At 42.9% G+C, this 17,402-nt stretch overlaps 2 protein-coding genes across 4 annotated transcripts in view; one reads left to right on the top strand and one right to left on the bottom strand.

The window, feature by feature from the left end:
* The window catches only part of PRKDC (protein kinase, DNA-activated, catalytic subunit), a 631,631-nt gene that overhangs the window by 462,691 nt on the left and 151,538 nt on the right, over positions 1-17,402 (top strand). For all 3 annotated transcript variants that reach the window (XM_056521838.1, XM_056521836.1, XM_056521839.1), the window contains 4 exons: positions 2,256-2,354; positions 6,767-6,977; positions 7,075-7,261; positions 7,429-7,638. In XM_056521838.1, the coding sequence (XP_056377813.1) occupies positions 2,256-2,354; positions 6,767-6,977; positions 7,075-7,261; positions 7,429-7,638 (707 nt within the window). The remainder of the gene's footprint in view (positions 1-2,255; positions 2,355-6,766; positions 6,978-7,074; positions 7,262-7,428; positions 7,639-17,402) is intronic.
* Positions 4,354-17,402, bottom strand: part of SPIDR (scaffold protein involved in DNA repair) — a 1,058,688-nt gene continuing 1,045,639 nt past the window's right edge. The window contains exon 20 of the mRNA XM_056521841.1: positions 4,354-4,510. Coding sequence (XP_056377816.1) covers positions 4,406-4,510 — 105 coding nt within the window. The 3' untranslated portion in view covers positions 4,354-4,405. The remainder of the gene's footprint in view (positions 4,511-17,402) is intronic.

Below are 17,402 nucleotides of genomic sequence, written 5' to 3'. Positions count from 1 at the left end.
CGCAAAATTTGCTGCATCGCAAACTTGCAGCCTGATACTCACTGTAAGCCCCTGCCCATGTGAATGTACCCTGTACATTCACGGGGGGGGGGATGGGTGAACCTCCAGCTGTTGAAAAACTACAACTCCCAGCATGCACAGTCTATCAGTGCATGCTGATAGTTATAGTTTTGTAACAGCTGGAGGCACACGGATTGGGAAACACTGAGTTAGGAAACAGACAATGTTTACCAACCAGTGTGCCTCCAGTTGTTGCAAAACCACTACTCCCAAACATTCTCAGGCATGCTGGAAGTAGTAGTTCGGCAAGCTCTTTTGAGCCAGACGTTGCCGAACTACAACTCCCAGCATGCTTGGAGTTGTAGTTTTGCAACATCTGGAGGACTACAGTTTGCAGACCACTAATACAGTGGTTCCCAATCTGTGCCCTTCCAGATGCTGCAAAACTACAACTCCCAGTATGCTAAAACTGTCCAGGCATGCTGGGAGTTGTAGTTCTGCAACATCTGAAGGGCCAGATGTTACAGAACTACAACTTCCAGCATGCCTGGACAGTAAGGGCATGCTGAGGATGTGTAGTTTTGCAACATCTGGAAGGGCACAGTGGTCTCCAAACTGTGGACCTCCAGATGTTGCAAAACTGCAACTCCCAGCATGCCCAGATGCCAAGGACTGGCTGGGCATGCTGGGAGTTGTAGTATACAGGGTCCCATTACAGCAATGCATGTCGCTTTACTGCGTCCTCCGGTCTTCCTCCCGTCCTCTCCGGACTTCCAGGGACCGGGCAGGGCGGGAGGAAATAACCGCCCCCCCCATGCAATTGGTCGGTTAGCTAACCGACGGATCGCAGGGGATAGGAGGAGGTGGCAGGCTTGCCACCTCGCTCCTAGCCTCCAGCATGGTCCTGGCTGTCGGGATCATGCAAAATTACCCGGCGGTCGGGTCCCAGAGACCCGATCAGCCCGGTATCGCCGCAGATCGCAGGGGCGAATTCCCTCGCGATTTGCGGCGACCTGCATGGCCCCCCTCGGCGTTTGCCCTGGATGCCTGCTGAAGGATTTCAGCAGGCATCTGGTTCCGATCTCTGCCCGGCGAGCGGCAGAGACCGGAAATACAACAGGACGTTCTCTAACGTCCTTGGGCATTAAAGCCCAGGTAGCGGGGACGATAGAGAACGTCCTATAAGAGGTTAAAGAAGCTTTAGAATGTGGATTTATTAAGTCAAACCAGAAAATGTCCCCAGAAGGAGTAAAGTGACCCATCCGTAGTCTGCGTTTTTATTTTTTTTTATTGAAAATAACTTTATTAGCAAACAAACGTCATTATACCTACATACGATGTAGTGCAACGCAACGCAGCACAGGCAAGGGGCCTGATAATACAATTATCATACATTCAATGACAGTACAACATACAGCACAGATGTCCCTATACTATATAGCATACCACATGCTACACTAATATTCCTGCACTCATTTTACCATGTCAAGCAATGTATTCGGAAAGAAGGGGGTTGGGAGGAGAAATCCCAGGCCCAAAGATTTTTTTAAGACAAAGTACACAAGGGAGAGGGGAAAGGAAAGGGATATTAATTCTTATTCCTTGGTGTCCGGGCTGTCTTGCAAGTTATCAGTTACAGACCAGGGTGCTGGCTGGCTGCAAAGAGGCCTGTGTCATGGGACTGAATGGGTAATCTTTCTACTTGAGAAGAGCACCGTAAAAGTGTGTGGAGACTTATAGGCCTTCCTCCTAGGGGAAGGTTTTTTATTTAGTTGATTAAATATCCAGTCAGGTTTGGAGGCTTCTTGGATAACAATTATTGGCTTGAAGGGAAAACTACCTCCAAAAGGTGGCACCAGAGAACCTGTTTTGCATGAATTCCTTTGCAGAATTCTTAGCTGAGCATTAGTTGCCTGTAAATCTCCACACAACTTTATGGAAAAATATTACCACTTTATTCCTTCCTTCCTCCTTCCTTTTTTGAAATCCTAACCTTAGATATACATTGCAATAAACTATACTTATGATAAATTGCTGCATGTAAAATTGTCTTTGTGTAATCTTTCTTTTTGTGCTTTTCTCTCATCATTCATTTATAAAATTGTCTCATGAACGGGCTTCTAATAATAAAAGTTTTCAATCATATTTTTTTAGCCAATAAATATAATGCTCAAAAAATACTTTTACCATCAATACAGTATTTTACATGTTTATCAATATAGTCACTTGAGTGTATATTTTACATATTGTTTTAGAGATCTAGAGAGCCAATCAGATAGTGATTCCCAGGATATTTTTAATATGGCTAAGGAGACATTACTTGAAGGAATGGTGGATGAAAATGCAGAGCTTCAGTAAGTAACTTTCTTGTGCTCCTGTCCTAAAGTGTATTAACTGAGACATATTTAAAGTGTACTTGGAATCAGATAACTCAATCAATCAGATCAAACTTTTCATGTGATTTCCTGTGTGTACATTAGGAGAAGCACTATTTCAGTCCATTATATAACTTGTATATGGTATTTTTCACTATTTTCCTCTCTCTGCAGACAATCTATATAATTCAGTTGTAGGGGACTAACTGCTATGTTGTTTCCCATACACTGCACAAACAAGAAAGTGAGGATCCTGCTACCCTATAACTCTATGGTACACCCTGAGAAACAAAATCAGCATGGAGGACATTATAGAGGTGTACTGATCAGTATAAGCTGTGAATCAAGCACTGGGGTGATATTCAACACTCGCCACAAGCTGCTGGAGCCTCTATCTGGGCCTCACTGCATCTCTTTATCAGATACTCCCCCTTCTTTAGAAAAGTGTAGTTCACATGTGTTGGCTATATGCCTTTAATTAAAGGGCTTATAGGGGTCACTGCCATTAGCATCATAGTACTTTTAATATTGCACTCTGGTGTGCCATTTATCTGTAATTTCAGTTTTATTGATGTGCAAGTTGGGTCATTTGGGGCACTGGGGACATTCCTTTAACACTAGGTGCTCCTGCTTCTCTAACAATGCCTCCTCATGAATACTGAGCCACCCCTCTGCAATGATATAAAGGATGTCAAACTGCTTTGATTTCCCTTAAGGGCTCCCTGCTTCCTGACTTTTGTCCTGCTGGGCTCCCTGTGAATTTTGTCCACACATGACCCGCCAATGAAGATAGCAGTGCACACACAGTAAGTCTGTGACCCCGTCAGACTCACTCCACGTGACTTAACATTTCTAGGAAGACCTGCCACTAGAGACAAGGGGGGGAATTTATCATTATGTGTCTATTGTAGACACAGTTCTACCCCTTTACACTGCCTGTCTATTGTACACTCTTGCTCAGAATTTACTAAGGCTGTACACTCCTTTGATAAATCTTATGCAAATATAGAAATGCCCCCCCTCGCTCTACCGTACACTCCTTCTCTACCTCACAGGAAAAGTGGATGTAGGGATTTTGTTCTATTGCTTTGAGGTCGGATTCCATTGAGGTTTTTTGTCAATCAGCAAAAACGCCAGAAAAACTGTCCCAGCTTTTTCCTGTGTTTTGGCAGTTTTTCTTGTGTTTTTTACTAGCGTTTTTGCTGGTGTGTGGAAACAAAAAAATTTACAAAACTTTTTTTATTTTTTATTTGAAATTTAGATACGTGAATGCAGAGGACTATGTTATGTTTTTTATAATTGAATTTTTAGGCTTAGTGGTGGAAGGTTTCTTGTAGACATAATACATCACTAAGCCAGGGCTTAGCGTTAGCCCCCAAAACAGCTAGCGCTAACCCCCAATTATTACCCTAGTACCCACTGCCACAGGGGTTCCGGGAAGGGCCAGTACCAACAAGCCCGGAGTGTCAAAAATGGCGCTCCTGGGCCTAGGCAGCGACAGGCTGGCATTATTTAGGCTGGGCAGGGCCAGTAACAATGGTCCTCGCCCACCCTGGTAACGTCAGGCTGTTGCTGCTTGGTTGGTATCTGGCTGATACTGAAAAAATGAGGGGACAACACACATTTTTTTATTTTTTTTATTTATAATTTAAAAAAAAAAACGCATAGGGTTCCCCCTATTTTCAGTATCAGCCAGATACCAACCAAGCAGCAACAGCCTGACGTTACCAGGGTGGGCGAGGACCATTGTTGCTGGCCCTCCCCAGCCTAAATAACGCCAGCCTGTCGCTGCCTAGGCCCAGGAGCGGCAATTTTGACGCTCCGGGCCTGTTGGTATCGGCTCTTCCCGACACCCCTGCTGCGGTGGGTACCGGGTAATAATTGGGGGTTAGTGCTAGCTGTTTTTGGAGCTTAACGCTAAGCCCTGGCATAGTAATGAATTCCGTCTATAAGACGGCTTTCACTACTAACCCTGAAAATTCAATTATAAAAAACACGGACACATTGAAAAAAATGTATTTAAAAAAAAATCACTCCCCCACAGCCCTCATTAACCATTTTATTGAAATAAAAAAAAAAACGCTGGTCATCGTCACAGTCCACCGAATCTGACGTAGTCCTCTACATTCACTTATCTGAAATGAGAAGAAAAGAAAAACAAGAAATATGGGTTAGTAAATTTGTTGTTGCTCTCCCCTGGGAAGAGTGTACATAATGCAGCATGTTCCTAAACAGGGAGCCTCCAATTGTTGCTAAACTACAACTCCCATCATGGGGGGCTGTAGTTAAGCAACAGCTGGAGGCACACTGGTTGCAAAACACTGAGTTTGTTACTTAACTCAGTGTTTCCCAACCCGTGCACCTCCAGCTGTTCCAAAACTACAACTCCCAGCATGTACGGTTTGTCAGTGCATGCTGGGAGTTATAGTTTTGCAACAGCTGGAGACGCACAGGTAGGGAAACACTGTTAGGAAACAGACAATGGTTCCCAACCAGTGTGCCTCCAGTTGTTACAAAACTACAACTCCCAGCATGCCCAGACGGCCGAAGGGCATGCTGAGAGTTGTAGTTTTGCAACAACTGGAGGAAAACAGTTTGGAGACCTGTGTAGTGGTGTCCAAACCATAGCCCGCCAGATGTTGCAAAACTACAACTCTCAGCATGCCCAGACTGCCAAGGCATGCTGGGAATTGTAGTTCGACAACATCTGAAGGGCCAATGTTACAGAACTTCAACTCCCAGCATGCCTGGACTGTCTGGGCATGCTGGGAGTTGTAGTTTTGTAACATCTGGAAGAGCACAGATTGGAGACCACTGTACAGTGGTCCCCAAACTGCGGCCCTCCAGATGTTGCAAAACTACAACTCCCAGCATCCCCAGACAGCCAAAGCCTGTCTGGGCATGCTGGGAGTTGTAGTTTTTAAACTACCAGAAGCAGCAGTGAAGAGCTTCACTGCTGCCTCTGATGCAGATGCCGCCGCCGCCTCCTCCACTTACCCGCTGCCGCAGCCGCCAACCCGTGTGCCTCCAGCTGTTTGGTAAGTGCCGCGGTCCCCTCCACAGCTCTTGGAGTCATCTTCCCCTGCTGTGCCCGGACTTCTAGCGGCGGGCAGAGAAGTGGAAATGAACTTTACCCCCCAGTCAGCTCATTCACTGTGATTGGTCCACAGGGACCAATCACAGTGATCCCTGACCAGGACCATCGACAGATGGTCCTGGGGTTGTTGCAGAAGTTGTCCCCGGCTGGAAACAGCGGGACTTCTGCCAGTTAACCCGTGCGATGCCGCGCATCGCTGTGTTAACTGAATGCCATTTATAAACGCGGATTGCAGCAAATCTCCAGAATGATCTGCTGCGATCCGTATTTAAATTAAAAAGCCGGTGGTACATGCGGCTACATCGCGCTGCCACCGGCTCCTATATACAGCTGTCATAATTCATAATCCCCGCCCGGAGAGGGGAGCTCTGATTGGCAGATAGCTATTGACCAATCAGAGCTCCCCTCTCCCGGCAGCAGGGATTATGAGTGTATATAGAAGCCGGTGGCAGCGTGATGTAGCCGCATGTACCACCGACTTTTACAGTTAATAAATGCGGATCGCAGCGGGTCTCTGGAGAATGACCTGTGCGATCTGCACCTCAGCCCCTGGACTACAACTCCCATCATGGGCAGAGTCTGTCCATGATCGGAATAGTAGTTCTAAATGTCCTGCAGCCGGGGGATGTGCAAGAGCCATCCCTCAGCAGTACCGCGATACTACAACTTAGTCCCATCATGGGACAGACTCTGTCCCATGATTGAAGTAGTATTCCAAGGGCAGATCGTAGCAGAGCATTCTCCAGAGACCTGCTGCGATCCGCATTTATTAACTATACAAGCCAGCGGTACATGCGTCTGCTGGCTCCTATATACAGTTCTTATAATTCATAATCCCTGCCGGGAGACGGGAGCTCTGATTGGTTAATAGCTTTTCACCAATCAGAGCTCCCTATTATGGGATTATGAATTATGACAGCTGTATATAGAAGCCGGTGACAGTGCAGTGTAGCCGCATGTACCACCGACTTTTACAGTTAATAAATGCGGATCGCAGCGGGTCTCTGGAGAATGACCCGGTGCGATCTGCACCTGAGCCCCTGCACTACAACTCCCATCATGGGCAGAGTCTGTCTCATGATGGGAGTAGCAGTCCTTACTGTGCCAAAATAGACACTTTGGTACGTGTCCTCCGAGGTGGTGTATATTTGCGCAAGAAAATGCTGTTTGCTTTATTCAACATAATTTTTATTTTTTTGTATATATGAGTAGTCAGCAAAATGTTCATAAGTGCTGAGATGTTAATCATTTTTTAACCTCTTGTTGCTAAAGTAATATAATATTATCATCATAGACTTATTGTCAGGAATTTCTGGAGTGATGAAACACGGTTGCCAACTAGCACAAAGGATCGAATGGTCACTGTACTGTGTTCGTTATATTCCCCAAAAATTGAAAAGCATTTTCTAAGTCTGGCCACAAACCTGCTTCTTGAAATGACAAGTAGAAGCCCAGACTATGTCAGGCAAATGTTTGAGCATCCACTTTCCGAGTGCATGTTTCAGGTAAAGTATTAAATTGTACTATTATGTTAAAAATGTTATGTTTCGTGTTTACAGCTGTCACCTTATGCTTTATCACTGTACTCATGTTATCATTTAGGATTATACGGTTGATTCCAGTTGGCGTCACCGCAGCACTATCCTCACTCCCATGTTTGTAGAGACTCAAGCTTCTCAAAGTGTTCACAGGTCTAGGACACAAAGCTTTGTGGAAGGGCATGAACCAGAGGGAGGCCAACTAAGAGCAACCCAGCAGCACTATCAATTTACACCTACACAGAATATTGGTATGTATATTTATTTTTCCTTCTTTTGACATATATACGATATTGAATGTAATAATGCTTTCAATAAACATAAACGGTAACTATTACTTTTAAAACCTTTTGCCGTGTCAAAGTTTAATTAATTAAATAATTATAGTTGCTGTTTTTCGTTTTTCATTTTGCTACAGGTGGTAGAAGTTCATTTAACTGGCTGACTGGAAGCAGCATGGATACATTGGGCAGTTATTCTGCTGACTCTTCAGACTCCCTCTCTTCAACATTGCTGTTTACAAGTAGGAGTGAAAAGGCTCAGAGAGGATCATTTAAACCTGTAGGGCCTAATTTTGGTAAACGCCGACTAGGACTTCCTGGGGATGAAACTGACAGCAAGGCCAAAGGTAAGATATTTAAAGGAATCCGTTTTTCTGGTATTTTTAAGGTTCTAGGAGACATTGAATATCACATTACATTTGTTGTAATACATGGTTACTGGGGTCCTCCAGATTGAAAGTGACAGTAGTGTAATAACCTGGATAATAAGCATACTGTTTTTGTGTATATCCCTGGGTAATAAGCATACCCTTTAGGTGTGTATCCCATCTTATTTATATATATATATATATATATATATATATATATAGATAGATAGATAGATAGATAGATAGATAGATAGATAGATAGATAGAGATATATATATATATATATATATATAGTTAGTAGTTCTTCATACTGTCTAAACTTACTCACTTAAGGACGACATTGAGGTGATTAAATTAATGTAGCCCTTGCCTGTTCATGCTTGAATACGTTGGTATCCCATTTTGACAGGTTTCCAATGTATACATGCCAATGTAATGTGAATTGCTTGTGTGCATTTGGTAAAAATTTACCAAGCAGGGGTTTTAATGCTTTATTTCTACATTTGTCCATTCTGTTCTTCAGTTATGGATGAATTTATTTTTGACTGCTCCAAGTAATAGTTAATGGAGAGTAGTTGTCCCAACTCAGATATTCCCTATCTACAGGGGGTCCAGCTGTTGCTTCATACTTACAGGACACTTAGGTCCACATTCACAAGATCAAAGGGGTCCCAGCAGTTGGGCCCTTTACAGTCAGATATAGGGGATAACTTTGTGAGTTGTGACAACCCCTTTAAAAGATCTCCTGACATGTCTCTTGTAATAAATACTTGTATTTCCTGTCTAAAAAAATTTAAATAAAAACTATTCTGATGCATTCTTTTTAGAACACTATTTCTCTATTTTTTTTATTTTTTTTTATTTTTTTCTACACGTGTTTACAATGTCCGGTCAGTGCTGACAATTCCAGACTGTATAGGAGCATATGGTGTATACACTAAGAATTATTATTAGTATCAAATTATTCCTACTATTCGAGAAGTAGTAACTGAGGAAGGAATAGCACTTAAGAATTTAACCCCTTCCCGACCAATGACGTACATGTACGTCATGCAGATACTGGCCACTAATCGCGGCATCCCGCTGCGCCCGGTAAGATGGTGGTTCTCACTAATAGCCAGCCATCTTGCCTCGGGACCTAGGGGGGGGTTTCACAGCGATCACTCCTATCGGCTAGTCAAATCTGACTAGCTGATGGCAGCGTTTCACGCATAAAAATCCTGAGCAGCGTTGTGTGTGTGTCCCGATCACGGAGATCAGGACACACACAATGTTGTGGTAGCAGTGTCCAGTGTCCCATACCTGTCCCCCTTCCCACGGTGTCCCTTACCTGTACCGAGTTGTCGACGCTGTGTCCACCTGCATTCTTCATTTCCGGGTGAAGCAAGTGCAGTCATTTTTTTTGTTTTGTTTTTTTGTAAAGGAGCTTTTTACTTGTACAACAGCTCCCCCTAGTGTCCTAAAATTGTTACTGCATCTTTTGTGCACTAAAAACTAGAGGGAGTTGTTGTACAGAAGTAAAAAAAAAAAATATTATATATATATGTGTCTGTGTGTATGTATGTACATATGTTTGTGTGTGTATACGTGTGTGTGTGTGTGTGTGTGTGTATGTATATATATATATATATATATATATATATGTATATATCCCCCCTCAAGAAACAGCACCAGTCACGAGGTCCAGTAGAATGCAGGCTAAAAGGTATTTTATTGCATCAGAGCATAAAGTGTGACGTTTCCGCTAACAAGCCTTTTTCAAGCATGGTACACAGATACAAACATCAATCTTAAATAGGTAACAAAGGTACATGATAAGTGGAAACACAAGTGTAAACAATGCAGTAATCATCATTAATCCAGCCCTCTACAGTTGTTGTATTTAGTTCCAGTATGACACACTGTGGGATATTATGCACCGCACCAGAGGCCATCCTGTGCTGAACCTCCTACAGTACATATATATATAGTGACCCCCCGACCTACGATGGCCCCGACATATGATAATTTCAACATGCGATGGCCTCTCAGAGGCCATCACATGTTGAAGGTAGCATCAACATACGATGCTTTTGTATGTCGGGGCCAATGCATAAACGGCTACCTGGCAGCGCTGGCTGCGTCAGCTGCCGCCAGATAGCCGTTTACGGTGCCCCGTGTGCTCCGGTGATGGTCTCCTACCTGTCCTCGGGGCTCCGGAGCATCCTCTTCGGGATCCCCTCCATCGCCGGCGCTCTCCATCGTCATCATCACGTTGCTGTGCACGCCGTCCCATCATCCAATAGGAGCGGTGTGCGTAGTGACGTGATGATGGCGACGTGAGAGCAACGTACCCGAGCAGCAGAGACATTCCGGAGCGGCGGAATTCACAGGGACATTCACAGGGACGCGGCGACAGCGATGGACCAGCGGCAGCTGTGACCAGCGGTGGACCATGGCAGCGGTGACCAGCGATGACTGGTTCGGAGCGGCAGGGACAGGTGAGTACAACTTCCTATACTTTACATTGCACGGATCCCTCTACATACGATGGTTTCAACAAACGATGGTTCATTTGGAACGGATTACCACCATTTGTTGAGGGACAACTGTATATATATAATATGGGTATGCAGTAGTGTAACAGAAGCTTGACTAGGTAGGAAATTAGAAAACTGAGGTTAACTGTATAGCACCTAATACCCAAGGTGCTTGGCTAAAAACATGAAGTGTGAAAAAATAAGGTAACAGTCCTCAAGTGATCTAGTGAGAGGGGGGAAGAGGAAGGAATCAGATAATAGAGGTGAACAAAAAAGAGAATAGGCCATAGAGTAAAAAATATATGAATTTAATGAAGAAATTAGATGAAATACAAAAAGGGTAGATATGAGCTGGAGGGGGTAACACAGGGCGCTTGTGATTCCCCTCCAAAAATGAAAAATAAGATATAATAAATAAAATGTGCAAAAAATATGCTAAAAATAAAATGTCAATTCTGAATCCCCAGATGGTGCATATAATGTCCTATAGATCAAAGTTCATGGATATGCATAGACATTCAGGTGCAAAAACTGTCAACACAGATATATGGTGTAATATGAGGCACAGTAATATGTGGCTGCGTTGGTCCTGTAAAAAATACCGTTCCAAAATGTACGTTACATGTATGATAAATAAGTGCAGAAGGTATGTATCCTGTAAAAGAAAGGCTCAGCAATATGGTGTATCGATATGTACAGTCCTGTAGGTAAAAAGATATTCTGCAGGTTCCTGTCATGCAGTTATGTCCATAGGGTCTTGTGAAGAAATAGCGGTGGGACTATGTCCCTCTCACCCTGTCCAGCTGGACAACAGCCTGGTGCGACGTCTTCTTTGCTCGCACTGCTGCCGGCAATTCCAGTTGTGAGGGGCGGCTGCTTGTCAGGCATACCGTCTCACTTAGCGAGCGCATGGGAGCAGGAGCGTGTTCGCAGTGGTGAGAGGGATCGGCGTCCTCGTTGGTCCGGCTCCGATCCTGTGTGAGTCAGAGTGGTGCTGAGCGCGCTCAGGAGAAAGAAAAAAGCGCTAGGTTTGAATGCTGGCCAGTGATGTCAGTCTCTGTGTTGATATCAGGCTCTAAAGGGCAGTTGGTGATCTATGGTATGATCCTGGGGATTCAGGTAAAACACTAGGGCTAGACGCGTTTCAGGAGACTACTCCTTTTTTCAGTAGCTGATTCATGATAGCGGTAGTGATCCTTTTATACTATGCAGGGGTCTAAGGTCTAATTAGAAAAAAGAGGAAAGTGGATTGCAGGAAAGGAGAAAAGGAAAAGAGAAAAGCAGGAGTGGATGGGAGGAATGGGGTTGAGAGTGAGGGACATCTGAGCACAGCAGGAGGTTTGCTGCAATGTGTTATTGCCCATATACTAGAATGGACTTGTGTATAAAATGTTAGTATGATAACGTTAATACAGTAGAAATGAATTTAAATAAACGTGGAATGGAGGGTAATCACATTTAAATAATAAAGTTTATTATTCATATAAATAATAAAGTTTTATTATTAAGATATTCATTATTTATTTATGAACTTTATTCATTTTAAAACTTTTTTTTAAACTTTTTTAAATTTGTTTTAAACTTTTTAGAAACTTTTTTTAAACTTTATTCATTTTTTTTAAACTTTATTATTATACACCATTTATTTTAATTCATTTTTACTGTATTAACGTTATCATACTAACATTTTATATACAAGTCCATTCTAGTATATGAGCAATTACACATTGCAGCAAAACTCCTGCTGTGCTTAATGTCCCTCACTCTCAACCCCATTCCTCTCATCCACTCCTGCTTATCTCCTTTCCTGCAATCCACTTTCCTCTTTTTTCTAATTAGACCTTAAACCACTGTATTGTATAAAAGGATCAATACCCCTATCATGAATCAGCTACTGAAGAAAGGAGTAGTCTCGTGAAACGCGTCTAGCCCTAATGTTTTACCTGAATCCCCAGGATTATACCATAGATCGCCAACTGCCCTTTAGAGCCTGATACACACTATCTATCAACACAGAGATTGACATCACTGGCCAGCATTCAAACCTAGCGCTCTTTTCTTTCTCCTGAGCGCGTTCAGCACCACTCTGCTTCAGACAGGATCGGAGCCGGACCAACGAGGACGCTGAACCCGCTCACCGCTGCGAACACGCTCCTGATTCTGTGCATTTGCTGGGTGAGACGGTCTGCCTGACAAGCAGCCGACCCGCACAGCTGGAAGTGCCTGCAGCAGTGTGAGCAAAGACGACAAGCTGGACAAGGTGAGAGGGACATAGTCCCACCACTATTTCTTCAAAGGACCCTATGGACATAACAGGAACCTTCTGAATATCTTTTTACCTACAGGACTGTACATATCGATACACCATATTGTTGTGCCTTTCTTTTACAGGATACATACCTTCTGCGCTGGTCATGTAAAAAATACGTTACGTTACACATACGATAAATAAGTACAGAAGGTATGCATCCTGTATAAGAAAGGCACAGCAATATGGTTTATTGAAATGTACAATCCTGTAGGTAAAAAGGTATTCTGAATTGACGTTTTATTAAAATTTTTTGCATATATTTTTTGCACATTTTATTTATGTATTTATTTATTTTATTTATATTGAATTTATCCTATTTATTATATCTTATTTTTCATTTTTGGAGGGGAATTGCAAGGGCGCTGAGTAACCCCCTCCAATTCACATCTACCCTTTTTGTATTTTATCTAATTTCTTTATTAAATTCATATTTTTTTACTCTATGGTCTGATCTCTCATTTTTGTTCACCTCTATTATCTGATTCCTTCCTCTTCCTATTTCCCTCTCCCTCCTCCTCCCGCCCCCCCCCCCCTCACTAGATCACTTGAGGACTGTTACCTTATTTTTTCACACTTAATATGTATACACACACACACACACATACACATATATATATATACATATATATACATATATATATATATATATATATATATATATATATATACCAGAATAAATGCAACACTACTTATCCACTCTTGGTATAGATGGTGCCAGCGCTGTACAAGACCCGATCAAAGTCCATCCATTAATAGAAATCAGAACAAAGCGCAGCACTCCAACTGACTGTGATTTATTTTCTCATGTGTGAGCATTACAACGTTTTAACTCCTCCTGGAGCCATTTTCAAGCATAGTGACACACACAAATAAGAGGGTTTTTATACTCATGTACTTCATTAAATGCAAGTCCACTTCACATTGTGACAATTATCAAAATTTATATATAACATTTCAGAGATCATATTCATAAGTAAATAAAGTGCAGGAATCCCATATAGGTGACATAGTGCATAAGTGTAAATAATGTATAAAAAGTAAAAAAAAAAAAACGCTTGAAAATCATACCTTTCCAATAATTACACATAATTACTAAAATGCAGACACATGTGAACATACAATTATTAAGGAAGACTAATATATACTTTAAAGTAAGGAGGAGACATCTACCACTTCCGTGTAATAGCGATGTAAGCATGGGTATGTGATCAATGCGCCTGCGTGTAAACGCCGTGCGCACTTCCGTGCACATGATCAGAATCATGTGACTCCACATCGCACCTGACCCGTTTCCCTGGCAACCACCGACACTAAACGCGCAGTAGTGCACAGAGATCACAGAAGGGGTGCATAGAGCCTCATGCAATCTGAATAAGATCCTAAGGGGCTTCTAAACAAAAGTCTGCATTGGGCAACCACAAGATACATGTAGCATATTGACATGTCATGCATGCAATAAGATCCAGCAGTGGTAGGCTCTTTAATGAAAAATAATTATTGTAAAAATAATAAATAATAAAGTCAAAATTAATAAAAAAAATGCATATTAAATAAAATAACAGCAACAAAAAAATAATAATAATAATAAATAATAATTAAGTAAAAATAAAATATAAACAAAAAAAGTAAAAAATAAATTCTGCTGACTCCCGGACCTCAGGGGTCATTATATCATTGCACATATTGGGGTATAACTTGCACCTCTCGGGACAGGTTACTGTCCTGACCTAAGATAGGCCAAGGCATTCACCGTCAAAGGGGGGACCACTATGTTCGAGACCGTCAAGTCCCCACCCACTTGGGTCACCCCACCGTAGCTGCTTACCTAGTGCGCCCACTTTCCAACAGCACTAACCCCTCTTTTCTGCCTCTAAGCATTGTATATTCGGAGAAAACAAAAGGAAAATATAAATAAATTAAAATGAAATAAAAGTAAAACTGAAAAAATCCCTAAATAAATATTAAATATAAGGAATGTAATCAAACTGTTCACCTATAAACCTCTGCTAGAATCCTGCACCTCTCATGTAAAAAATACCACACATCTTGTACACATATACAGACTTTATTTGGGCCTGTCACACAAAATAGTAATAAAAAAACCACAACATGTCTTCTAATTTTCACTATACAAGTCGCAGTAGGTGATGTCTCATCGCCCATACATTTGAAGATCAAGATCTGAAAAACATGAAAAAAATTTAATTACCAACATATTAACTCGTGTGTATCACATCACATGCAGGTTAAGGGCCAACACATATGGAGAGAACCCCAATGATGTCCCTTTACCTCTCCATCATGTATCTAAATCATGTTAAATTCTGCATTAAGACCAAATAGACCCAATGTCTTCAACTTCTGAATCCACAATAATTCACGTTTTCAGAGCACTGCCAATCTGTCACTCCCTCTCACAGGGTTTGGGATGTGGTCAATTGCCATAAAACTGAGTTCTTTCTCCAGATATCCAAGCTCTGAAAAATGTTTAGAAACCGGTAGGTCTAACCTACACTTACGTATACTGAATCTATGATTATTAATATGGGTCTTTAAGCTCCAAGTCGTTTTTGTCCTACATAAATGAGATTACATTACAACCGAGCCCTCCCACAAGAGGAAGATGTCATCTATAAAGCGCCACCATGCCAGACAATGTCTGGCATTTGGGGGGGACAAGTAGATGACATCCTCCTCTAGGGTTGCGACATACAAATTAGCATACATGGGTGCGACATTAGTCCCCATGGCAGTCCCGGCTAACTGTAAATAAAAACAGTCATCAAACATAAAATAATTATTGGTGAGTATCAAGTCTAATAACTGTAACAGAAACTCTGTTACACAGACGTAACAGATACACAGACGTACAGTAGATTAGACCTGGATCCTAAAAGCAAAATATTGGTCAAACTGACATCAATAGTAGAACAGGCTTACACAGATAGTGTTATTGATGAACAACTCAGAGAATTTCTCATAGTAAAAAATCCTGTCACACCGATTATTTATGTTCTTCCCAAAATTCATAAATCTGTAGTTAATCCTCCAAGTTGCCCTATAGTTTCTGGTCATAATCCCCTCCTTAGAAATTCTTCTATTTTTCTTGATAACGTTTTAAGACCGTTTGTTTTCCGCACAAAATCCTACATTCAAGACACCTTGACATCATGAGTCTATACACCTCGATCAGTCATGTGAGAGGTTTGGGAGTGGTTTCCAAATGTTTGGCGACATCTGAGTTCCCCATGGTGGCCTGAGAGTTTGTTAGCTATTAGAGTATATACTCACTAGGGATCGACCGATATTGATTTTTTTAAGGGCCGATACCGACAATCTGTGGAGGTTAGGGCCGATAGCCGATAACTTATACCGATATTCCGGTATAAGTTATCGGCTATTCATCCCATCAACCCCACCCCACCGCTGCAGATCATTGATTTAAAGCGGGCGCTTTAAATCAATGAACTGCAGCGGCTTTTGCGCTGCCATAGGCCGCCGCCGCCCGCTTCTCTCCCCCTGCCTGTCCAGGGGTCCTCCTGAGTCCTATCACCGCCACTGCCGCACCGCGTCGCACCCCCCACCGCACCGCCCCGGCCCCATTGCCTCCCCCATCCCCGGTTTTATAATTACCTGTTCCCTGGGTCCACTTTATATCTGGCTCCGGTGGCGTCCTCCTGAGCTGTCACTGTGCGCACTGACGGTGATGTCGCATTGAGGACATCACATGTCATTGGGCACAGCGTAACACAGGATGCAGCAGGAGCCAGAAGTAGCATGGCCCCTGGGAACAGGTAATTATAAAACCAGGATTGGGGAGGCAATGGGGCCGGGGCGGTGAAGTGGGGGGGTGGGGCGTTCGCGGTGCGGTGGGTGGGGGCAGTGCGGGGGGCTTTGCATTATAGGATTATCAGCAAGGTAATTGCCGATACAGATAACGCCCAAAATCGTGAATATCGGCCGATAATATCGGCCAAACCGATAATCGGTCGATCCCTAATACTCAACAATAATTATTTTATGTTTGAAGACTGTTTTTATTTACAGTTAGTCGGGACCACCATGGGGACGAATATCGCACCCATGTATGCTAATTTGTATGTCACAGCCCTAGAGGACGATGTCATCTACTTGTCCCACCATGCCAGGCATTGTCTGGCATGGTGGCGCTTTATAGATGACATCTTCCTCTAATGGGAGGGCTTGGTTGAAGAATTGAAGTTGTTCCATTCATTTTTTAATGAAATTGATACCAACATTTCATTCACTATGACATATTCTATGGAATGTGTTAGTTTTTTTGATGTCTGGGTGAGCAAAAAGGATGGACAGTTACATACATCTCTGTACACCAAACTCTGGACAAAAACACATTATTGCACTTTAGAAGCAGCCATCCGAGAAAAAGGATAGGGTCACTGCCTTTTAGCCAAGTGCTTAGAGTAAAGCATATATTGAATGACGAACCAATACTAAATTCCACTTTAGACACCATAGCCTCTAATTTCCTTGAAAGAGGGTAACCAGGAAGAATAGTTGAGAGACATAAATAAAAAGTGAAAGCCATAGACAGACCATCTACCCTAACAAGAGTAACCAAAACACAAAAACAGAAGAGAGGGGGGCGTGTTGCGCCATGGTACTGTGAGGACGCACTCCCTGCTACCTCCGTCCCTGACCGCCGCTTAACCAGGGGAATCGCCGGTCAATATGACAAACCGCCGCCACAAGAGCAAAGCTAAAGCTGGGGGAACCCCTGCTGCCACAGGGGTTCCCATCTCCAACTTCTTCACCCCGCTCCTGGAGGAGTCGGGAGCTCCGGACTGCACGGCCCCCGTCCGGGCGCCATCTTCTACGCGCCACCGCGCACAGCCTGCAAACCCTGCCTCACACAGCCAGCAGCTCCCGGATCA

Source organism: Hyla sarda, chromosome 5 (genome assembly GCF_029499605.1).
Source record: "Hyla sarda isolate aHylSar1 chromosome 5, aHylSar1.hap1, whole genome shotgun sequence".
In the NCBI taxonomy this organism is placed as follows: domain Eukaryota; kingdom Metazoa; phylum Chordata; class Amphibia; order Anura; family Hylidae; genus Hyla; species Hyla sarda.
This window is presented reverse-complemented; position numbering and strand designations above follow the sequence as displayed.